Here is a 25,550-nt window from a genome sequence, read left to right as displayed (position 1 = left end):
TCCAAATATCTGTTTGTCCAAATACATTCATCCTAGGACAAAGACCAGAGCATATAAAATCTAACTCTGTACATTATTTAATGAACCTGGGCATCCTCTCTGCAAAAATAAAAAATCCTTATGAACTGGAAGGTACACAAGCCCTCCTGCTTTGCACTTTGTGGATGGCTCAGAGACTATGTGGACTTACTATCTATGGAGGACGCAAGTAACCTACCTTTGGACATGCAAGGGCATTGGGACATAGCACGAGCATTCATGGAGTCTAAAAAACACTACTATAACATGCTCCTGTAGACCACACCTGAATACTGTTAGTGGAGTCACTGGAGACCAAGATATATACAAAACTATGAATTGAATATGAATTGTAATTGTAAAAATGGAATGGAAGAAACCTTAGGAAGAGTAATATAGGATGGGCAGACTTCCAGTTATGGCGCGGCGCTGACAGGTCGCATTAAACTTGGCTCCTCACTAACTTTCTGAAAAACTCCTGTTTAAAAAGGCCAAAGGCTCGAATACTTGAAGAGGTTTTGTGGGAGTTGATGCCATCCAGAAAATCTAAACGGAGACAAAAAGTGCCGAAAACGACGGTAGAAATAAGCATGATGACCACTCGTGCTAAGGGAGTAGCAGGTGATGCTAGCGCTGCTACCAATGCTAATGAGGACGAAGCCAGAGCTGGTTTGCCTACAAACAGCGACATCCTGGGGGCCATCTGTGCACTTAAAGAAGATATCAACACGCAATCTGCCAACATGTTGGAAGCGATAAATGACATTAAAAATGATATATTGTCACACTCCAAACGAATGGGGGAGGCCGAGGAAAGGATTGTGCAAACTGAGGAGGATGTGACAGCCCTGCAGCAAAAAGTTGGACGGCTGGAAGACACTATGGAAATGCTGAAAAACAAAATCCAAGACCAAGACGATCGAGCAAGATGCTCTAATCTGAGACTGGTTGGCCTTCCTGAAAAAACGGAACGTCCGAATATGTGCAGCTTTCTGGAAAATTGGCCTCCTAAAGTGCTGGGGGACTCTCATATTATACTCAATGGCACCATAGTATCCACTCAAATCAATTTAATAAATATATACGCCCATAATGCAGATGAGGATCTCTTTCTCTCCCTACCATCATACCCTGGTCAGTGCATAATCGGTGGTGATTTTAATTGTGTGCTAGACCCAATACAAGATTGCTCGACAGGTACTGATACTTCTCATCAACAGACCAGAAAAACAATTAAGAAATATATGTGTGATTTAAACTTAAAAGATATTTGGAGGCACCATAACCCTGATAGGAAAGAATACTCTTGCTTCTCTAGCACATACAAAACCTACTCTCGGATTGATTATGTTTTGATTTCTCACTGCCTATTACCTAGGGTTGAAAAATGTTGGTATGACAGTATATTACTCTCTGATCATGCTCCAATCTCCTTTATACTGCAGGTATCCAATATAGTCACCTCAGTCTAGATGGCTTCAAAACCCTGATTTTGTGAAGTTTCTTGAGGAGAAAATAGACAACTTCTTTACTTTCAACACAAATCAAACAAGTGCATCAATTAAATGGGAAGCATTCAAAGCCTATATAATAAACATAAAATCTAAATCATATTATATGCAATTGAATATTTTGGGAAAAAAAGTTAAGGAATTATAAACCACTGTATCGTAATGTTGATCAAGAAAAGGAGAGGGAACTACTACAATTAAAATGTCAGTACAATGAACCAAATTCTAGTAAAATCGCCTCTAGCTTGATGTGGTTAAATCAGACATATTACGATCAAGGGGAGAAAGCGGGAAAGCTCCTGGCATGGAGGAGATGATGCAGACAGACAGGGCTATCAATTTGATCAAAACTGAAGATGGAAAGAACCTAATCGACCCAGTCGAAATAAATACTGCATTTACAAATGACTATAAAGAACTATATAAATCTAAGTACCCTGATAATCCAGAAAAGCAAAATGATTTTCTTGACCGGCTTAGATTTCCAACCCTGACTGAGGAAGCTAAAATTAATCTTGAAAAAAAATTATGCATCAAAGAATTAATGGAGGCTCTGAAGGGCATGAATAGTGGAAGGGCACCTGGACCTGATGGCTTGCCCACAGAAATATATAAGAAGTTTTCAGGAAAACTGTTGCCACATCTCTTAATGTGTTTAATGAATCCTATGAAACAGGGATGTTACCTCCATCCTTAAGATCTGCAGTGATCTCTCTTCTGCTAAAGCCATGGAAATCTCCTTTAGACAGAAAGCATATCGTCCAATATCTTTAATGTTGTGTGACACTAAAATCTTATGTTAGGCCATAACTAAAAGGATAGAAATGATTATTCCACATCTGATCAACAATGACCAAAATGGATTTGTAGTAGGTAGACAAGCATTTCACAACACACGTAGACTACTGAATGTATTATTTCTCAAACAAGACACTAAAGGATATGCAATACTGTCATTAGACGCCGAAAAGGCATTTGACAGGATCGAATGGGGATACCTCTTTGAGGTCTTGAAGAGATTTGGATTATGGGAAGGATATCTTAAATAGATCAAATTATTGTACACTGAACCAACGGCTGAAATCACAACAAACAACCAAAGTTCAAAATCTTTTCAACTCTGTAGATCCACCCATCAGGGTTGCCATATGTCACCTCTTTTATTTGCCATCGAACCCCTAGCCATGGCCATTCGTCAGTCATCTGAAATCACAGGTATCATGATAGGAGAGACTGAGCATCGTTTAGCCCTTTTCGCGGATGATATTGACAAACCTTAATACTTCAATTAAATCAGTACATCACCTTCTAAATACATTTGGACAATTTTCTGGCTATAAAACCAATAACAATAAAAGTACTCTGTTACTACTAAACAAAGAAGAGAGAGAGTATCCGACGATTCATACACAGTTTGCTTTAGCTCCAGATGGGTTCACTTATTTAGGAACTAAAATAACTCCTGATGTTGAAAATATTATTTCAGTCAATTTTGACACGTTGGTGAAAGAAGTTATGGAAATGTTAGACAGATGGAGCTCTTTGCCTATTTCTATGGTAGGACGCATCAATATTATCAAAATGTCGATTTTAACTACATTTTTCTATTTGTTTCAATCAATCCCACTTCCTCTAACAGCGTCCTTTTTCTCTACACTAAGAAAAAGCTTTTCTCACTTTATTTGGAACAATAAACGCCCTATACTTTGTCTTAGTTTACTATACTTGCCGTACAATCGGGGGGGGGGGGGGGGCTTAAACTGCCTAATATGAAACTTTATTACTTGGCAGCTCAGCTTCGGGCAGTCATGTTTTATTTTATCCCTGAGGAGGTTCCAGCCTGGGTTGAAATAGAGAAACATGGAATAAAACTTCCAATACATTTGTATCTCTACTCATCATGGGTAAAGGAACTTAAGAAAAACGCAGATAACCCTTTACTTAAACATACAATTACAATCTGGTATGAGGCTCATGCCCTGATGAATCAGACCATTACGTTTTCATATTTTACTCCTATTTGGGGCAATGCTGATTTTAAACCAGGGAGACAGGATATGGGTTTCAAACACTGGATGGATCTTGGGCTCAAAAAAATAGGAGACTTATTCAGTGAAGGTACTCTGATGTCATTCCAACAACTAGTGCAAAAATATAACCTCCTCAGAAAACATTTTTTTTAATTCCTGCAAATTAGGAGCTTCATATATTCGCACATAAAAACTACTGTGCAACTTTCTGACATTGAACAGTATGTAGTAAACCACTTACATGGCTGGGGCCAATTATCCATGTTTTATAACATGCTCAATGAATTTAAAAGAAAACTCAAACTCGTATTTTTCTGCCTGGAAGAATGACCTTCAGTTAGATATCACTGCTGAACAGTGGGAGAAGGCATGCCTCTTGGCTCAAACTGAATCCATAAATACTAGATGCAGATTGTTACAATATAAGTGGTTGTTTAGGACATCACACCTGTCAAACTGCACCATTTCAATCCTAATATTCCTGACGGTTGTACTAAATGTAATAATGGAACTGGCACCTTGTTCCACTGTATGTGGGAGGGTCAAAAGCTCCAAATATACTGGAGAGAAGTCCTTGACCAGATTTCTGAATTGTCAGGCGTTGCTGTTCCTGTAAAGGCTGAACTGTGTCTACTACATATATACCCTGAAGATTGCCTCATAAATGCAAAGAAACGGAAACTCCATTTTTGTCTTTTACAAGCCAAGCGAGTAATAGCTTTAAGATGGAAGGATTGTGAGAGACCAAACTCTAAACAATGGATTAAAGAAATGTCCTGTACTCTGGCATTGGAAAAACTAACATACATGTAAAGGGCAAAGCTGAAGAGTTCTATGAGATGTGGACACCTTTTTTACAGTTTATGAATAACTTGACTGTAAATGTGTGAGTTAACAAGACAATGACACCTATGACTAATATATAATTATATATTCCTCCTCTTTACTTGATTTTTACAGCTAGGGTAAGCTTCTGTAATTGGAACTAGGTAATAGAAAGACCCACATATTTATTAAAAAAAATCATTATTATTATTATTATTTTTTGTATAATTATTTATTTAATTAATAAGTTTATGTATTTATTTATTTTTAATTTTATTTATTTATTCATTTTTGTATTCCCACTGTATTTGTTTTAGTTTTAATTGGTAATTATTACTTTATTAGCACAATGATAAATATTAATTTCTGTTAATACTACTATTACTAACTGGTAGGGTATAAGTATGTAGGTATAAGTGCACATTTGTGTATTTCTTGGTTATATGTTAATACTTATACGGTTTACGGTATGCACATGTGTGTATATGTATGTATGTGTATATGTAGGTATATGTATGTGTGGGTATGTACATATTATTATCATTGTTTATTCATTTTCCTTATTGCTGAGATTGTTGGGGGATGTTTTTATGTTATGTTTGTTTTCATCTTGGAAAAATTAATAAACAGAGCAGAAAAAAAAAATAGAGGATGGGCAGACGTGATGTGTGTAGAGAATAGATCAGGTAGTAAAATTACAGAACTGCAGCATGGACAAACAGGATGACAACATTCTAGATCATTTTGCTTCTTAATGTTTTCTTTGTGACGGTGAGTTTCAACTACCAGCTGTTACTGAATCTCTCTGAATGACATTCTGTGAGTCTTTTGCACCTCAAAGTCTGATTGAATCTGAAACTCATTTATTCCCAATGCATAATACAAGCAGTCCACTCAACTGCTCTTGTTCCACTGCACTCCTCTAAAACTATGAGCATGTACTGTTGTCATGCAACATGTTTGATTTGGGTGCTTGCTGGGTGATGCAGTGATTTAGGTCATCTTTTTCTTTAATTTTTTTCTATGGCAAGTTACAATGCTAACATTAACCATCACCCATAATGACATCTTTGTTTCTACGACAAAGACATTGATTGCACGCACTGTGGTCACTCTAACTTTTTTGTTTTTACTATTTATTGTTATTCTGTATTGTACTTTTGTGGATTGTTTATTTCGTATCTGTAATTGCTATTGTCATTTCTATTGTTTCGCTGCTGGCTGCACCACAAATTGCCCCTCAGGGACAATAAAGATATCTTGAACTTGAACTCTAATGTTAAACAGCTAGGCCTAGGAGCAACCGCACCCCTCAGCACCTGACACTCCAACAGTGAACATGTATCTACTACAGACATGAAGCCCTGCCCTCCTGCAGACACACCAGCAGGTACTTTAAAATACATTACTTGACATAAAAAATACAGATTTAAAAGAATACAAAAAAGGACAGCTACAGTGATGAAAGTGGTAAATGTAATTTGTTATTTTCACCCTTGTGTGTGTGTGTGTGTGTTGTGTGCGTATGTGTATATGTGAGTGCGTGTGTAAATTGTTAGCTTATGTAGCCTAGCCTCAGTCTCACAGAGAGAAGGCAGAGCAGCAGGCAGTACCTTGTTGACATCAATGCCATGTTTCTTCATGTACTCCCCATCATTGACCTGACCCCCCTCAGCAAACTCCATGGTCAGGATCCTCTTAGTGGACAAGTCCCAGTGGATCATGGGAACCTGAAGACAGAGAAGAACAGTGTTGCTTATTTCCTCTACATTTTTTGTTCATTCTTTACAACATTTTGGCAGATACGCTTCCATTTTATTAAACCAAATCGGAGAAAGTCTCATGAAGATGCCCCGGGTTTTTTTAAGAGTCTGTTTAAATCACACACATATCCCAGTGTATATGTGACAGTGTGTGTGTGTGAGAAGATCAGAAGTTACTCTACATATGAGTTTAAATATGAAACTGAAATAATAATTTAAAAAAAAACAATTAAAACAAACAATGCAAATTCACTATTCTGTTTACCATATCCTACTACTATAACTGGAGAGCGGGATGTTTGTCCGTCCGTCTGTGCGTTCACCTTTCGCCAACCCCCTCCAAGGTTCAGGGAGCCAGCCATTGCATATGGCATTTTTTTCGACTTTCATTTCATTTCAATGTTAAATAAATAGTCTGCAGTTATACTTTTTATTTGGGACTCCGGAGCTACTGGGACTATTGTTTCAGCCTGTGATGTATATGCTTAGAGACGCCGTACGTAGGGGCGTGAACGACGGGAGGAAAAGACCACAACAACATTTATCCACAGTCACGGACATTTTCAACATGCTTAACAAGAGCAAATCACTGTTGGAAAATACTCACGATGCCGCCAAACACCGCATGACATTAACGCAAGGTGGCTAAACTCCAGAGAAGTCATGTAAGAAACATCAAAACACAATCTACACAGTAGCTAATGCTAATGCTACAGTTTGTTAGCAACTCACCCATACAGCCTTCCAACCATGTAATTATCCTTCCACTACATGAATTCATGCATTATGTTCCTCTTGGTCTCAGGGTTAAGATCCTTTTTGTTCCAGAGTTAGATAATAACTCGCCTAAAAAAAACTTTGGTTTATGAATGAGGGTCATGTAGTTAACACACACACTTCTGGCGGTAGTATTTTTTTGGTAGTTGAATAATGCTGGAAGTACAATTATTGTTGATCTTCATTTTTTACTAGAGGCTGTATTCATGTTGGTTACCACTAAACAACCAAGCTACAAAGTAAACAATCACTATATCTATAAAGTATATTTATCCACAATCAACACATTTCCTTTTCAACTGTCTATTAGATTAGGGAGGGACGTGAGGTCTCCACTGAGGTTAAGGTGAACTTTAGGTTTATAAACAACTTCTTCAGCAGAGAGGCAGCAACACAGGTCACCATTTCTGACGGTCACAGATTTTGGTGTAACACCGGTAAAAACAAGGGAAAATATATTTTTTCAGACAATACTTGCATAAACTATTACATTTTTCTGAGGTAATGAGTATTCACATTTCCTCTATCATTACCCATTCTTACCAAGATTTAGAAATTATTAGTTAGATTTTAGTTTTTAACATATGACTGTATTCATTAGTAACTACATCATACTTCACAATGTGATTATGCATGTAAAGCCTAACCTTTTCATGCACTGGGTCCACTATATTACAATTTAGCCTGTGTGTCATAGCCTATATAAACATTTTTCAGAAATCCTATTATCAATATGTCTTGACTGCATTAATATATGATGACACACTACTGGTTATCTCATTTCAAACTGTCTAGACTTTTCAGCAGTGCGCTGTGAGGACAATTGCCACAGAATGAGACAGCAGAGGTCATCAAAGCCACCTGAGGCTACAGGTACTCATACCTTCTGATTAACCCTTTCATGCCTATATATGCATATATTTCAATTGATGTACAAATAAACATAAACATATTGCTGCTTCCCTTTCTTACCTACCTGCTAGCATTACCATGCTAATAAAATACCTACCTATCTAACTAATTCATCCCACAGCAACTCAATAACAATTCTCATTTACTTACACCATCTCATTCACACATGGCCTAACATGTCCTTGGTTATGTGGATTTAATTTGAAAGAACAACTATCTGACGTAACTACACTCATGGTTTATAATTTACTCAACTGCATAAAAAACGCATTTGAAATATTTACTTTTCAGCTGAGCGCAGTGAGGACAGCCAGCAGCAAATGAGACTGAAGAGATCATTGGAGACACCTGCAGCTACAGGTATTCATACTTTCCAATTAACCCTTTCAGACATTTGCCCTCAACCAACATGTGGCTCCTGGTTATGTATATTTCATTTCAGACAATTGTGCTTGGGACATACTTACTGTGACCTTCATATACAAATATACATTCTTTTCACTGCTTTAATCTATGAGTGTGTGTCTTTTGGTAAGTAAACATGCTGCATTGTTGTAGTTATTATAATGGCTAGGAAACAGCTGCCTCTGTGTCTCTCTGCGGTTCTCTATTTAATATCATGTTGTGTTGCAGCTGACAGTGTAACATCACCTTCTGTAGGCTATAATATTCTCCTTTAATATCTCTGTGACTGTCACATTCCTTGACTGCCTCCCATTACGGGACTTTGCTTTAGAGAGACGTTTTTAACTTCACCTTAAATCCTTCCATCTTTATTTCCGTCACAGTGCAGAGCTGCTTTGATGACATGTTAGCTTGTATCCTATTTTCTAATTGTTTCGGATCTCCTACTCTCACTCCTACATTTTTGTTGTGTGGTTGTCTGCTGCTGTCCGAAAGCTGGTTTTGAAGCTGTGCCGTTTTTTTTAACTCTTTAATGTGGCATTCAACAGGCTGAAATGAGTCATTTAGGACAAGTTTGTTGACTCTCACGTAATATTTTGTTATTTTTCTCTTTCTGCTTTGTGCAAGAACAGATAAAAGAGATGAATAGCGAAACATTTATACATGAGGCCCAATGTTTAGACTTCCTCTTCTGTCAAGTTCATTGCTCAAAGAGTATACGGTTTCCTGTAATAAAACCAAAACTATTTATACAGTACTGGTGTAACAAAGTCACTTAAGTGGAAGTGAATTAAATAGGATGTGAAAGTACAGTAAAATATCACAAGTACAAAATCATGAGAACATGTAAGGTCATAAAATGCTAAAAAATTGTAAAAGTCATTTGACTTTTTAATGATTAACTTTAGACTCCATACAGGTCAACTTGAGTCATACTGAATGTGTTGGAAGTGATTTGCACTAAACTATCTTTCATTCTGCCTTGTTTTATGTGTATTACATACCAACTTATACAAAAGAAAAGAAGACAACACTGAGGTTTTAACTCCCTGGGTGTAAAAATGGAACAATGGAGGATAACTGGAAATAGAAGTTCAATTGACTACACAGCTAATAAAAGTTCTGAAACAGGCATATTAAGAAAAAGGACACCAGGAAATTAAATGATAACGGACATGAAGTCCAACTCTCTCTCTAGAAATGGAAATATTATTCTAGAGTTCTATGAACTCTGTTCCATTTATGAAGAGCAGACAGGCTGCACAGAGGAAACTATCACCACATGGTGGAGAAGTCTGACCCCTATTAACTGTGTGGAGCACAATTTGAAATACTAAAAAAAACATTATTAGTAGCTGTTTACTAGTATGTGTGAACTCATCAGACCAACAAGGTAAAAAATAAATCCAATTCCCAATTCTATAGCCCTGCTATTATAAAAGAAAGCCTTGTAGAAAAAGTCAAATGTTAAGGTGTGTACTTATGTGTGTACCTTGAGAAAGGGGAAGTGAGCCAGCATGCTGGACACCTTTTCTGCATTGTGTCCTTCATTAAGGAAGTCCAGCTCCAGCGGCATGTTCTTCTTGGCCTCCTCCACCAACCACATGAAAGCAAAGTCTGGGAACAGCCAATGGACTGCCCTCAGCAACACCTTCAAAGTGCAAATTAGAGCCAGTGTCACAGTAATGTACAATGAAATGTAGTAAGAAAGTAATCCTGTCTATGTTTCTATGGCTAACATATTTTACAAGTGTTTTATCATTTCTGGAAGAGGCATCCCACCAATTTTGTCATTCTACACATCGACATCTGTTGGTCATGGTTAGTACTACTCAGCCTAGAAGGTTTTTAATGGCAGTTACCATATAAGAAATGTTTCTTTTATTGTACCTTTTTTGCAAGTTGTTTGTTAGGTAGAGAGATTAAAGATTTCAGCTGTTAACTAAATATGACTGTACTGTGATGAAATGCATAAATGCTGGTGTTAATATGGACATAGATACCAAATGTATAAAAATCGGCATGTTATTGTCATATGCCCTGGTCCTGTCCAAGTCCCTTGCTCATTTTGAAATATATACTTCAGGAGTTGGTGACAGCAAACCCCCGGGAACACGTCACAACAAAATGTCATATCATTTGTTTATTATAATAGTGTGCAATAATATATATGAGAACTTTTTTTTTATCCCATTTTAACTGCATACGCTGTCTGTTTGCTGTGTAGATGAGAGTATATGAGTGATGGATGGATACATTTATTTATTTTCAACTATTTCTATTTATTTATTTTTTATATACAAGTCTGGTCTTGAACGCACCTGAATTTTGTTGTATGTTCTTTACAATGACAATAAAATCATATTTAATCTTTAATCTTTAAGCTACAGTGATGCTGGGCTGGTGGAGAGGGTCTCTACATCTGTGACTGTCCATGGCAGCCACAATAACAACAGGAACCCTTCTCGCATCTCGCCCTACATCTCTTCAACTATCCAGCCGTCTGTTACTGCATTTGTCAGCTGGTCAAATCCTGCTTAAAAATGTCAAATCTTTCAAAACTGTCTGTCAGCTGAGGCTGTCTGCTGCAAAGCAGAGCTGTGGTCAGACAGGTTCAGTAACAGCTACACTGCAACCAGCTGAAAACTACAAGAACAAACAGCCAGAGATATATACCTACAGGATGAAATGCAAAATGACTTCTGGTTTGTCTTCCTGTGATGATATATGTCGCAACTGAGCAACTTCTACCCTCCTGCCTCACACAGTTGACCTGCCATCTCCCCCATCCCCTCAGCATTTTTAAAAACGATGCAGTGGGTGGACTTGGGGTGCAGTTACACTTCAATTAGTATGCCCATATTTGAGGCCACTAATGGTTGCACAAACTGATTAACTAGTTCACCTTGCTACCCTGAATTGATGTTTGACCTTTGCTTTGTCCTTCCAAGATGACGCTGTACTATGGCGATGTGGTGTTGCTCATGCTGTGTGTGTGTGTTTGTTCTTTTTGTGTTTGAGTGTGGACATTGAGCATTATTAAATGCAAATACAGAGGTCTATGTCAGGCTTTAAACTGAGGCTATTCGAGTGACTTCGTCATTGTTGAGAGTTTTTAAGCCACGAACGCTGGGAGAAGAGCTTCTTGGAGCCTATTGGTGCAGCAAAGACAGCAGGGATACCATCCATCGCTACTTTCTATAATACTTTCCAACGTATGCTTCTTGGCCGATAAACTCTGCAAGCTTGCCATCTTAATTGATTTGAGAAGGGACTATGCTGACTGCTCCATCACGTGCTTTTTCAAGATCTGGCTGGATGCCAAGATTCCCAACTCAGTGTTGCAATAGAAGGGCTTCACCCTACAACGGGCAGATTGCATTGAGCAGTCACTGAAACAATGAGGAAGAGGTGTCTGCTTCTATATTAACCAAAGGTGGAGTACCACCATTGGGTTCCCCTGTTTCAACTGAGATTTGGACTGATCCTTTGCACAACAGAAAGTTCCACTATGCTTTAAAGAGCAGGTTGCAGGTTAGAGACCTCGGTGAATCAATGTATAGGACATTGATGTAGAACTACATTTTCATAATAATGTACTTATGTACAAACAGTACAGTATGTCAATGTATACAGAAGTAACTGTATATACATACAGTACCTGTGCCTAAGAAAGCCAATCCAGGCAGTTTGAATGACTCCAGACATGTAACTTTGACATCTGTGATTATGAAAATCTTGGTGTGTAATTATCTCTCCAATGTTGTACTAAAGCCTTATCAGTTTGCTTAAAGAGCAAACCGATCAGTGGATCATGCAGTTTCATTATTATTATTCACTTGACTTCAGAAAATCAGGAGCTGTACAACCTCTAGAGGCCACTATGTACAGAACATTCAGTTCTGTGCCTCAGACCTCCCTTCATGTCAATAGCTTCTTCATTTATGTCAGAGTAGTTTTACAGAGACAGACTCACCTCCATCACTACTATGTCCTCGGAGCTTTGTCTCTGGACTTTGGGGTGTTGGACTTTGACAGCCACTGTCCTCCCATCATGCATAACTGCCTTGTGGACCTGGGCTAAGGATGCGGCACCCTGAGGCTTCTCCTCAAAGGAGACAAATAACTCTGTCAGCTGCAGGAGAGAGAGAGAGAGATGCACAGAGGGAAAGAGTAGGACAAAGCAGAAGATAAACCAGGGGTAGAGAATGATAAGGGAGATGGAAGGGAAAGGAGTGTGATGAGTCGAGCTATAGAGGCCAGCTATATTACAGACAGAGAGATGTACAATTGTTATGTCATGATAAATATGTAGGAAGTGTTGAGTATGTATTAACAGCAAAATTACATTTATAACAGCAGATAATAAACAGGGATGCTTCATTCTAAATACATTAAAGTATACTTATTTAATTCTCTCTTTACTTGAGGGGGCCTTTCTAGTCTTCAGACATCAATCACCCATTCATACACTGATGGCAGAGGTTCCTGTGCAATAATCATTAACGTACACAAACGAGCAATTTGTGGTTTAGTATCTTTTCCCAGGACACTTTGATGTGTGGACTGGTGGAACTGGGAATCTAACCGTACGTCTTCCAATTGTGTACTATGTCTCTTGACACCCTGCTACCCCCCAACACCTCATAGACACTTTCAGAGTAATTTCAGTTTAACAAACTCCTACAGAATTATCCTGAGCCACTTCAAATTTTGGTAAGTACATTCGACCATCTACATTATGACAGAGCTCTAGTATATTGGGGTTTACCTCCTTGCCGAGGTCCTCTCTGATGACCTTCTGGATCTCTTCCATGCTGCTCTGGGGAGCTTGGCTGTGGAGCACTTTCAGTGTGGATGTGTACTCCTCTGGTAGGAGATAGTCCAGAGCACCGAGGTGCTGGCCCACCTTGATGAAGGTACCCCGGTTGGCACAGCATAAATCTCGAAGACGCTCAGCTGAACGCTGATGCACCTAAAGGTGATGGAACATAGGAAAACATATGAATCAGACACAGGATTAACAGTCTCAAGCCCTGGTAGAAAACGGTGAGGGTCAATAAATATCAAAATGGTTTGTTCCCTTGAAAGCATCAGTGCATTAAGCAAACGTCATGGTAGATAGATAGATAGATAGATAGATTTTACTTTATTAATCCCTGAGGGGAAATTTAAAATGTCCAAGCAGCAATACAGCAATACACGGCACAAAGACAACAAACACAGAAATCACACAAAATACCTAAGAATATAAAAACACAAAAACACACCCTCCCACCCTCAGCATTGCTAGAACCCAGTATAAAAGCGCAATGAGTATATAGATAAAAGTGCATGTAAAGGCACAATAAATACATAGGTAAAAGTGCATGTAAAGGCACAAATGTAAAATAGTTAGGTTCAGGGTGCATTTATGTAAGTGAGGCATTGTACAGTTGTATTGCAGCGGGTAGGAAGGATGTTTTGTAACGTTCTCTTGAGCAGCGGGGGAGTCTGAATCTGTTGCTGAATGAGCTCCTGAGATTTTCTAGTGTTTTATGGAAGGGATGGGTGGTATTGTCCTGGATCTTGAGGAATTTTGTGTTAATTCTGTCCTCAGTCACCTACTCAAGAGTGCTTAGTTTCAGACCAACCACAGACTGGGCCTTTTTTATCAGTTTATTCAGCCTATTGGCATCTTTTTTCTTAATACCCGCCCCCCAGCACACCACAGCAAAGAAGAGAGTGCTAGCCACAACAGTCTGATAAAACATGTTGAGCATCTTGCTGCAAACATTGAAGGACCTAAGCCTCCTCGGGAAATACAGCCGTCTTAAGCCCTTCTTGATGACCACTACAGATTTTTGTTCAGTAGAACGCCCAGGTACTTGTACTGTTCCACAATTTCTACAGCACTCCCACTGATGCAGACAGGAAAAGGTGGGGACTTGTTCCTCCTGTAGTCCACCATAATCTCCTTGGTTTGTTCCACATTCAGCTGCAGACAGTTTTCCTTACTCCACTGCACAAACCTGTCGATCAGACCCCTGTATTCCTCCTCCTGACCACCCTCAACACATGCAACAATAGCTATGTCATCTGAGAATTTCTGGACTTGACATGACTCTGTATTGTATTTAAAATCAGATGTGTATGTGGTTAAAAAGGAAAGGGGAGAGCACTGTTCCCTGGGGGGCCCCGATGCTACAGATCTGCCGTTCAGACACGCAGTTCTGCAGCCTAACAAACTGCGGTCTGCCTGTCAAGTAGTCTCCAATCCATGTGACCAGAGGAGCCTCCACCTGCATGTTCTTCAATGTGGCTTTTAACAGACTGGGCTGGATTGTATTAAAGTCGCTGTAGTGTTGGGTGTGTCCAGGGAGGAGTATGCCCTCTGCAGCATATATATGATTGCGTCCTCCACACCTACATGGGGCTGATACACAAATTGCAGGGGGTCATCTGATATGTGCACCTGTGGTCTAAGGTACGCTAGTATCAGTCTCTCCATCACCTTCATAATCTGGGAGGTCAATGCAATGGGTCTATAGACCTTCACAGCGACAGGATGCACCTTCTTGGGCACTGGGACCAGGCATGATGTTTTCCAGAGTAAAGGGACTCTCTGCAGGTGAAGGCTCATATTAAAACGGTGTTGAAATACATCACACAGCTGACTGGCACATGCCTTCAGGACACGTGGGCTGATGCCATCTGGTCCGACAGCCTTCTCCTGGTTGAGTTTTAAAAGTTCTCTCCTCACCTGGTTGACTGTGATGTATAATCAGTGGGGGGTGAGGCAGAGCCTGTGGTGGGTGTCAGCATGGGAGTCAGGGATGAGAGGGACAGAGGGGGCAGGGGAGAATCAGAGTAGGATGGGCTACAGGGACTGAAGGGGGGTCGGGGGGGAGATGTTAGTGGCCCGGGTTCAAGGCTCGGTGAAACAGCAGTGGGATGAGCTGGTGGAAGAGCCAGAGTCTAACCTGTTGAAGAAGTTATTCAATTTATTAGCCCGCTGAACGTTCCCCTATTCCTATATGAGATATCTTATGTGCAATGTTGACTTTCTGGCCTGAAGGAACCACATATTTTCTACACAAGGGTTCCATGAATACACTTAGGACATTTCATGGCAATATGCCAACTGAGAGCCCTCTCACCAGAGAAATGACAGCATACACACACAGTTCGCATTACAAACATCAGGGCGCTGTGCTCGGCCTTAAAGTCATTCTCTGATTTGCAAGAGAAATTATGGATTTATTACCTGATAAACAACCCTCCTGTTGGTTGCTAGTCTCACTGGCGCTAATTTACCCCCCCCCTCTTTCCCCCTCAACTCCAACTGGCCGAGGCAGATGGTCGCTCACTTAGAGTCTGGTTCTGCTTGAGGTTTCTTCCTGTTAAAAGGGAGTTTTTCCTTGCTGCTGTCACCAAGTGCTGCTCATGTGGGAATGTTGGGTCTCTTTACATTAAATTAAAGAGTACAGTCTAGACTTACTCTATGTGTAAAGTGCCTTGAGATGACTTTTGTTGTGATTTGGTGTTATATAAATACAGATTGATCGATTGATTGAATTAGCGGCGTGTTAGCCTGCATTTACTTCCACATACAGGCACCTATACCATTAGGCAAGGCAGGCAGATGCTTCTCCACTTTGAGAATAGAGGGGGGCAAATAGTAGTTTTGCCCCTACTGGAACGTTAGGCAAACTTCATCTTGAGCTATTTAGCAAAGCAGACATTTTGGAGTTTCAGCCATAGACAAAGTTATAAACATGGAGAAAAAGTTCATCATTGAGGTGTATGACTACAGTGACACCTCTCCTGTGTTTTTAGAAAATATTGAGGATGAATGACAGGATGATCCAGAGAGGAGAACCACAGAGAACAGCCAAAGAAAGCAGCATGTTACAGAGAGGGGGGAAGGCAGTGAGATCAGAACCATAACCATAACATGGAAAGTTAAAGAGATGTGCATTTAACATTTTTGATGATATATGGTCAATCTATCATTTTGTTGCCTCACAACTTCCTAGTTAACTGCTGTCCTCTACAGTACCATTGCTCTGTTTTCAGGCAGAGTTTTACACCATCAATATCGCTTTGAAAACTCTGCAAATGTCTTAAATAAAAGTTTACAAATACCAGAGCTTCAATTTTATTAGGCTTAACTAAATTCACACCGTCTTAACTTCAATATTAATATTTTATCAGTTGTTTTATCCATAGGAATAGCATACTTACTATATCTAAACACAATGACTCCCAGGTTTTGTAAATTTTCATGAGCCACAGAAGCTAGAGCAACGTCATAGACCAAACTATTATAGTCAAGAAAATTAATACATTAAATTTAAAAAATCAATTCTGTGATATAAATAGATTTTGGTTTGAAATTTTGTGGTGATAAATCCATGTGGTGTGGTTGTGGCTCAGGGGGCACAGCAGGGCACCTGACTCCTCCTGTCCATATGTCAGTGTTTGGGCAAGATACTGTGCCTGCACCTTGCATTGTAGTCTGCCACCTTCAGTATGTGAGTGTGAATGGATGAATAAGCAGCAGAAACACTGTAGCCATTTGTGTCTCTTATTTTCTGTGACTTCTGTGACATATTGCATATGGAACAAATACTACATCAAGTTTCCTGTAACTTTAAAGTGATTTCTTGATGTGTTGTCACTTGTGTTTCAACAATAAGGAAGATGAATCTAATTGACATTGTATTGTCCAGTAGAACACAAGCACTGATGAGGTCAACTGATTTTGATGAGGCCTGGCCTACAGTTGTCATGTTGCCATATAATCAGAAGCTCACTATTGTCTAAAATATAATTGTGCTGGAACAAAGGGGCCTGAAGCAGGGAAAACATTCAAAGTTAAAAAATAACCTTGAACATTTCGGCAAGAGATAAAACAAGAAATTACAAATAGATAAACCAAAATATTCATGTTTTATAGGTCAAAATTATTCAAAATGTAACAAACAATAACCACAGTAGTGTGTGTGTGTGTGTGTGTGTGTGTGTGTGTGTGTGTGTGTGTGTGTGTGTGTGTGTGTGTGTGTGATGGTCCCATCCTGTCTGTCCCATTTGAACCAGCTGGAAGTGATAATGCTTATAGGAGCTACTCTCCTGAGACCAGTGCAAATAAATAGCCGTGAAATTAGCTCCCTTTAACCTCCATAACCCCATCAATAGACACCATGAATACACCCCCACCACACACACAAACACAAGGCATGCTCCCATAGGGCCATTTGACATGAGTGCCGTCTGGGCAATAGGGACAAAGAAATGACAGAAACAAGTCGCCAGAGATTACCAGATGAGTCTTCCTGTTTAAAGATGCACAAGAATCTCTTTTATAAAAAAACCCATCACAACACCATCATAGCCACCTACTCATGTCGGCATGGAGGGAAGTAGGAAAGCTAAAAGCTTTTACTAACACATAACTGGTTTAATCATTAATGGGGTATATCACACAAAAAGTGCACAGGCACAAATTAGATTTCTGGGTTAGATCTTGAATCCCAAGCCCACTTTCATGGTAAAACCTACTTTATATAGCTCTTATTTAATAAAAATAATGCATTTATTTCCACTGGTGACACATGAAAAAAAAAAAAACTCTGAGAACTGTGATATAAGCATAACTTAATTTATTAAATCTCGCAATGCTTGGAATAAAAAATAAAAGTTGTGAGAATTATAAGACAACAGAGACAATTATGACTTAAATCTCACAATTATGACCCTGGATTATGAATTGAAGTAAATTCATCAAGTAGTCTTATCCTCTTTTCTTCCATTTTAACAGATGCATTCTAAATCCAAACCATCAAGCTGTCTCTTAGATTCGATTCCAACTAGGCTGTTTAAGGAAGTATTTCCCTCAGTTAGCACTTCCTTATTAGATAAGATCAATCTGTCTTTAGTGACAGGATATGTACCACAGTCCTTTAAGGTAGCTGTAATTAAACCACTTCTTAAGAAGCCTACTCTTGATTCAGAGGTTCTAGCCAACTATAGACCCATATCTAACCTCCCCTTTCTCTCTAAGATCCTTGAGAAAGCAGTCGCCAATCAGCTGTGTAACTTTCTAAATAATAACAGCTTATTTGAGGATTTTCAGTCTGGATTTAGAGCTCATCATAGTACAGAAACTGCACTGGTAAAAGTTACAAATGACCTCTTAACTTCATCAGACAATGGACTTCTCTCTGTCCTCGTCCTGTTAGATCTTAGTGCTGCCTTCGATACTATTGATCATCAAATCCTGTTACAGAGACTTGAACATTTAACTGGCATCAAAGGAACAGCATTAAATTGGTTTAAATCCTATCTGTCAGATAGATTTCAGTTTGTAAATGTTAATAATAAATCCTCCATGCAAACAAAAGTTAGACTCTGTGTTCCTCAGGGTTCAGTGCTTGGACCAATACTATTCTCCTTATATATGCTTCCTTTAGGAAACATTATTCGGAAACACTCAATAAATTGTTCATTGTTATGCAGACGACACTCAATTATATCTATCAATAAAGCCTAATGAAATCAACCAGTTAACTAAACTACAAACATGTATTAAGGACATAAAGGCCTGGATGACCTGTAACTTCCTGTTATTAAACCCAGACAAAACTGAAGTTATTGTGCTTGGCCCTAAACACCTCAGAAACACATTATCCAATGATATAACTACTCTGGATGGCATTACTCTGGCCTCCAGCACCACTGTAAGGATTTCAGGGTTTCCCACAGCACTTTACAGCTTAGGCGGCTGCCTAAGCAACACACGCCTGCCGCCTTAGCTAATGTCGTCCCCAAAAAAAAAAATATATATATATATATATATATCGCAGGGCCTGCGCACAATTTAATTGATTCCCGCAAATCCAACACTTAATTTCCCGCTCACATTTACAGTGATGCATATTAATGTTCAACCAACGTCTGCAGCGTGTACTTACTGCAGGAACAACTAGCCCGGAAATCGTTGTGTCCGACTGTCTGACTTTGACCCTGAACACACCTGTAGCTCTCTGCACCTCCCGCTAGCATAACACAGAGACGCTTACAGTGATATTAAGTTTAAGGAAACAAACACAGACCGCTGGTTAAAACATAAATCTACATCATCTGAGGCAGAACCTGCTCAGAAAAAAACAGCGGAGCCCGAAAAACTAGTGAAAACAGTGCCATGTGATGTCAACATTACACAGCGCTCCAAATTATTATGCAAATTGGATTTAAGTGTCATAAACATTTAATGTTTTAGTTTTTCAATTAAACTCATGGATGGTTTTGTGTGTCAGAGCTGTTTGGATCACTGAAATCAATCTCAGACACCTGTGATTATTAGTTTGCCAGGTGAGCCCAATTAAAGGAAAACTACTTAAGAAGGACATTCCGCATTATTAAACAAACCACATGTTTCAAGCAATATGGGAAAGAAAAAGGATCTCTCTGCTGCTGAAAAGCGTCAAATAGTGCAATGCCTTGGACAAGGTATGAAAACATTAAGATATTTCACGAAAACCTAAGCGTGATCATCGTACTGTGAAGAGGTTTGTGGCTGATTCAGAGCACAGACGGGTTTGTGCAGGTAAAGGCATAATGACGAAGACTTCTGCCAGACAAATTCATCGGATCAAAGAGCAGCTGCTAAAGTGCCATTACAAAGCAGCAAACAGGTATTTGAAGCTGCTGGTGCCTCTGGAGTCCCGCGAACCTCAAGGTGTAGGATCCTCCAGATGCTTGCAGTTGTGCATAAACCTACTATTCGGCGTCCCTTAACTAATGCTTACAAACAAACGGTTGCAGTGGGCCCAAAAATACATGAAGACTAATTTTCAAACAGTCTTGTTTACTGATGAGTGCTGTGGAACCCTGGATGGTCCAGATGGATGGAGTAGTGGATGGTTGGTGAATGGCCACCATGTCCCAAAAAGGCTGAGACGACAACAAGGAGATGGGGGAGTCATGTTTTGGGCCGGAATCATGGGGGGAGTGCTGGTAGGCCCCGAAGGTGTGAAAATGACCTCAGCAAAGTATATAGAGTTTCTGACTGACCACTTTCTTCCATGGTACAAAAAGAAGAACCTTACCTTCCGTAGCAAAATCATCTGCATGCATAACAATGCACCATCTCATGCTGCAAAGAATACCTCTGTGTCATTGGCTGCTATGGGCATAAAAGGAGAGAATCTCATGGTCTGGCCCCCCATCTTCCCCAGAAATCAACCCTATTGAGAACCTTTGGAGCATCCTCAAGCAAAAGATCTATGAGGGTGGGAGGCAGTTCACATCAAAACAGCAGCTCTGGGAGGCTATTCTGACATCCTGCAAAGACATTCAAGCAGAAACTGTCCAGAAACTCACAAGTTCAATGGATGCAAGAATTGTGAAGGTGATATCACAGAAGGGGTCCTATGCTAACATGTAACTTGGCCTGTTAAGATGTTTTTGATTGAAATAGATTTTGATTTCAGTAAATATGACCTCCTAATGCTGCAAATTCAACAAATGACCATTTTCAGTTCTTTACAACCTATTAAATGTTTTGAAACTATGTTGTGCATAATAATTTGAAACAGCATTTTGAGTTATTTATTTTTGAAATAAATACCGTTATCATTGGGACGTTTGTTCAATAAAATTCTAATTCTACTCGGTTGATGACTTGAAAATTATACTGACTGTCATTTGCATTGACTATTTAGGAGAATCAGAGAAAAATATCCTTTGCATAATAATTTGGAACGTGGTGTAACAACATTAATCCTCAGACAGGTAACTGTGACGTTATTATAGTAACAAGTTTCAGGCTAACCGGCTCAGAGTATATGAACGGCTCCAACTAAACAGGTGATATTAACGGTGCAATGTGTAAAATGCTGCGGTGCTGCACGTTTTATCAGCTGATGTTACAAAACGCCAATATTAAATTACTCAGATGTTTCTCATTCAACAGACCTGAGGAGAGAGAGTGAGGCAGATTCAACAGAAACGTGATGCTACTGAAGCTGAATATCACTACTTAACTGTATAATACTATATAACTTGTAATTACTATAAAATATAGTTCAGAGAATAAGTTAACTATATAAGATAGACTCACTGGCTTAACCTGTGTAATCTAATTTAATCCAATACAGCAGCTCTGCTATAAATTCTACATTTATGAAGTTTATACATTTTTTGACAAGAAGGTGAAAATTCTGCTTTATGTTCATTATTGAGTGATTGTGGTGTATTAGGATGCATTATATTGAAAGGTGTTCCTAATATTTTGTCCACTCCATTAACATAGGTGAGGAGGGCAAAATATAAGAACACCATTCAATGTAATGCACTCAAGTACACCACCACCACTTAGTACAACCTCATTAATAAACAAAGTAGAATTATCACTTTTTTGACAATGTCAACAAAAAAATTTATAAACTTTAAAAAAAAGCAGAATTTATAGCAGAGCTGTTGTATTGGATTGAATTATATTGCACATGTGTTCCTTATGAAGTTGTAGGTGACCGTAGTTCAGAGAATAAAACTACTAAAGTGTATACTAAATAACTAATTACTATATAATATAGTTCAGGGAATATCTTAAATTGAAGGAAAGTGACAAAATACAATCTTTGGTAAGAATAGGACAAGGTACGGACTACAGCCCCCCCCAAGTAAAATCCCCCCTATACGGAGCATTTAAGGAGGGAATTCCCCCCTAATAAAAACATAATTTCAGGCCTAAATTCTATAAATACTAGACTAACCTGTCAACTGTTGGCTCGTATTTGACTATCTGAAATTATTATGATAGGCGTAATGTTTTATTGTCAAGGCTAGTTGCGTTTACCATTTACACGTGGCTGTCTTATAGCCTACCTACACCCCCCCCCCCCCCTCCTTTTTTTTTTTTTTTTGTTAAACGCAATTTTGAAATATAAATATCGTTCCGTTCATTCATCTCCGCATAGCATCTTTCTCCCTGTTATTCTCGTACAAACACTTATTAGACCAATCGCACCAAAATCTTCTAAAGTGTAGGAGCATCCTGCCGAGGGCGGCACGAAGCGCGCGTCCGCACGTATGCACGCGCACAAAAAACGATCGGTTTTCTATCGCTTTTGCGTCATATCAATGATATAATGTCACTGTGTGGATCATTAACCTTGTTGCAGTGTGCTCCTTGGTTCTAGTTAGTGAACTATCAGCTACTATCGAAAAAATAATCGACTGATTAATAGATTATCAAAATAATCGTAAGTTGCAGCCCTATTATTTTTCAACATTTTCTTCCGGACCCCCCTAGTGTTGCTAGGTTACCGACACAAAGAATCGCTGCTACAACGGCAATGCCACCTCCCCCTGGTCAGAGCCCCTGCCCCTCAAAAGGTCTCCGTACGACCCTGCACCACACATTGCTACCTGGTCTGTGGGAAACACTGAATTCACACATAAAACAAATTTCAAGGACTGCTTTTTTTTATCTGCGTAATATTACAAATATAAGGCACATTCTGTCTCAAAATGATGCTGAAAACCTCCACGCATTTGTTACTTCTAGGCTGGATTATTGTAATTCAATATTATCAGGCTGTCCTAACAAGTCTCTAAAGACTCTCCAACTGGTCCAGAATGCAGCTGCTACAAAAACTAGAAAGAGAGATCATATTACTCCTATTCAAGCTGTAAAATCTAGAATAGAATTTAAAATCCTTCTCCTCACTTTCAAAGCTCTTAATGATCAGGCTCCATCATATCTTAAAGAGCTTATAGTACCTTATGTACCTACTAGAACACTGCGCTCCCAGCATGCAGGCCTACTTGTGGTTCCTAGTATCTCTAAAAGTAGAATGGGAGGCAGAGCCTTCAGTTATCAGGCTCCTCTCCTGTGGAACCATCTCCCAGATTCTGTCCGGAGGGCAGACACCCTCTCTACTTTCCTTTTTGATAAAGCTAGTTAGGGCCACCAAGTGCTGCTCATGTGGGAATGTTGGGTCTCTTTACATTAAATTAAAGAGTACAGTCTAGACTTACTCTATGTGTAAAGTGCCTTGAGATGACTTTTGTTGTGATTTGGCGCTATATAAATAAAGATTTATTGATTGATTGATTAAATGAATAAAAACTGTTACATGAATTAATATAACATTAATTCAGCACTGGTGGTAATTTTATCTTTATTATTCTCTTTTTTCATTGTTAAAATAAAGATAGTCAAACCAAAGCAGTCTAAAAAAAGAGGCAAAATAATCTATATGAAAATATGCTTAGATTAAAACTGAAAATCTTTATAGAAAATGATGCAAGGAGATGTGGACTGATATTGTGTAGCTGTAACAATACTCTCTTATGTGATTTTGTGTATGTTTGTCATATACTTGCCAGGAGATTCAAGTGAAAAAAACAGCATCTTGGAACTATTGAAGTATAGCACCTAGTGCCAATAGGTTCCTCAGATGTGATAGGTAATAGAAAAGAATGGTGAATCTGCTAGGAAACAGGAAGCATCCTTCAAATTTCTTGGTAAAATACAACTACGTGCCAATATTGAGTCATGGTCAGAGTGCCATCTACTGACCACATTTAGTCTTATGTGACAAACATCATCCAATTAACTTGAAATTTACATAGTGTGGTGCACATGATATACAGCAACAAGAAGTACAATTAGTGGATGTTCACTAGTGCCACAGAGTGGACACAGTAAGAAATAAATATCTTTTACAAACAATGTCTAATATTTATGAATTCTTTCTTGGAGTTACGTCAACAGACTTCCAGTATCAGCTGCTGCTCCCTCCAATATGTGAGAGATGCAAGGGCCCATTCATCAGTGCTTGCAGCTTCAATTATTATTCTTATCATTTTGTTTCTTTTATTACTATGTGACACAGTGTTGTGAGGACATTCAGGGACTGACATTGCTCCTGAAAATGTACGATTACACAATTTTATTCTTCGTTATCTGTTTCAATGGTAGATGTAACCTCCTCTGGCAAAAACTAAGATATTTGGTTTTGACATGGCAGCCATTTTCAATCCAGTGATTTTGTTTTTAACAGAAAGAGAAATTTGTTTTGAGGGCATTTCTTTGTAGTCTCAGTCTCAAAGCTTTTTCAATCCTGTCACGCAAATAAAATAACTGAGTACTGATTTGTTAAATACATGTTAAAAAAAACTGAAATCCACAAAAAAGCATATCCTATCATTAAGTATGTCCTTAATGTTTCAAATGGTTTATGATGATCTCAGTCTAATTAACAAATCAGTGATTTCAATTCTGAACTATAACCTCTGCCTTCACATTCCCAGACCATCTTAAGTCATGTCAGTACTAGTTCTGTCAGAATGTGTTTGAAAGCTATTTGGGGGGCTGATCATAATGAAAATCTGCCATCAGTTTGTCTATGTCTCATAGCCTAATCATCAGATTCATCATCACTCCTCTCTCTCCTCTCTTCCAGTAATCAGTATGCTTTGTCCGACAGAGGCAGGCTCACAGCTTGAGGATGACATCACCATGGCAATGGTGCTCACTGACAGCCTGAGAAAAAATCTGCTCTGGGATAGGCTGATGCTGGCCGCCACCCACCGTCTCCACACATGCGCCATCCAATCAAATATACTGTTAGCGAATTAGACACATGGGTTAATTTGTGGTACAACACAGAGACACAGGAGCTCAGTGCAGAATGCCTCTGGGTATCTCTACACTCATCCTCTTCACACAGTTGGCAAGGACAATAAATAAAAGGCTGTAGGTGTGTGTAGGGGTGTGTGTGTGTGTGTGTGTGTGTGTGTGTGTGTGTGTGTGTGTGTGTGTGTGTGTGTGTGTGCGTGTGTATGCGTGTGTGCGCTTGTGTGTGATGGTCTCAACCCGTATGTTTCGGAGGGTGGTGTGTAATGGATGAGAGAAGGTGAAGGAACCAGGGAGTGAAAGATAGTAAGACAAAGGACACAGATGGATAGAGCAATCGAGGTGTGGGGAAATGAAAGGAAAATGGATGGTAAGGAGAGAGGGAACTAAGAAAAGATGGGAAGGAAATAAAGAAAACTATGAGTTGGTCCAAGGGCAGGATGCCAAGTTAGTAATATGTATTAATAGGATATGAATGAGTACAGATGGAAAGGGAGAGGAGGAGGAAGGAGCTCAGTGCATCAGTGGAAATCCCCCGGCAGTGTAGACCTAAGGGGCGGCTGTGGCTCAGGAGGTAGAGTAGTTGTCCACCAATCGGAAGGATGGCGGTTTGATTGCCAGCTCCTCCGGTCCACATGTTCATGCGTCCTTGGGCAAAATTGCTCCACATGTTTGCACC

At 39.2% G+C, this 25,550-nt stretch overlaps 1 protein-coding gene across 1 annotated transcript in view; it reads right to left on the bottom strand.

Annotated features, from left to right (window-relative positions):
• The window catches only part of adck1 (aarF domain containing kinase 1), a 100,658-nt gene that overhangs the window by 44,006 nt on the left and 31,102 nt on the right, over positions 1-25,550 (bottom strand). The window contains exons 4-7 of the mRNA XM_062440377.1: positions 13,013-13,216; positions 12,218-12,376; positions 9,734-9,892; positions 5,998-6,114 (exon numbers count right to left, since the gene is read on the bottom strand). Of these exons, the coding sequence (XP_062296361.1) occupies positions 5,998-6,114; positions 9,734-9,892; positions 12,218-12,376; positions 13,013-13,216 (639 nt within the window). The remainder of the gene's footprint in view (positions 1-5,997; positions 6,115-9,733; positions 9,893-12,217; positions 12,377-13,012; positions 13,217-25,550) is intronic.

The sequence above is a fragment of the Scomber scombrus genome, chromosome 19 (assembly GCF_963691925.1).
Source record: "Scomber scombrus chromosome 19, fScoSco1.1, whole genome shotgun sequence".
Lineage (NCBI taxonomy): Eukaryota > Metazoa > Chordata > Actinopteri > Scombriformes > Scombridae > Scomber > Scomber scombrus.
This window is presented reverse-complemented; position numbering and strand designations above follow the sequence as displayed.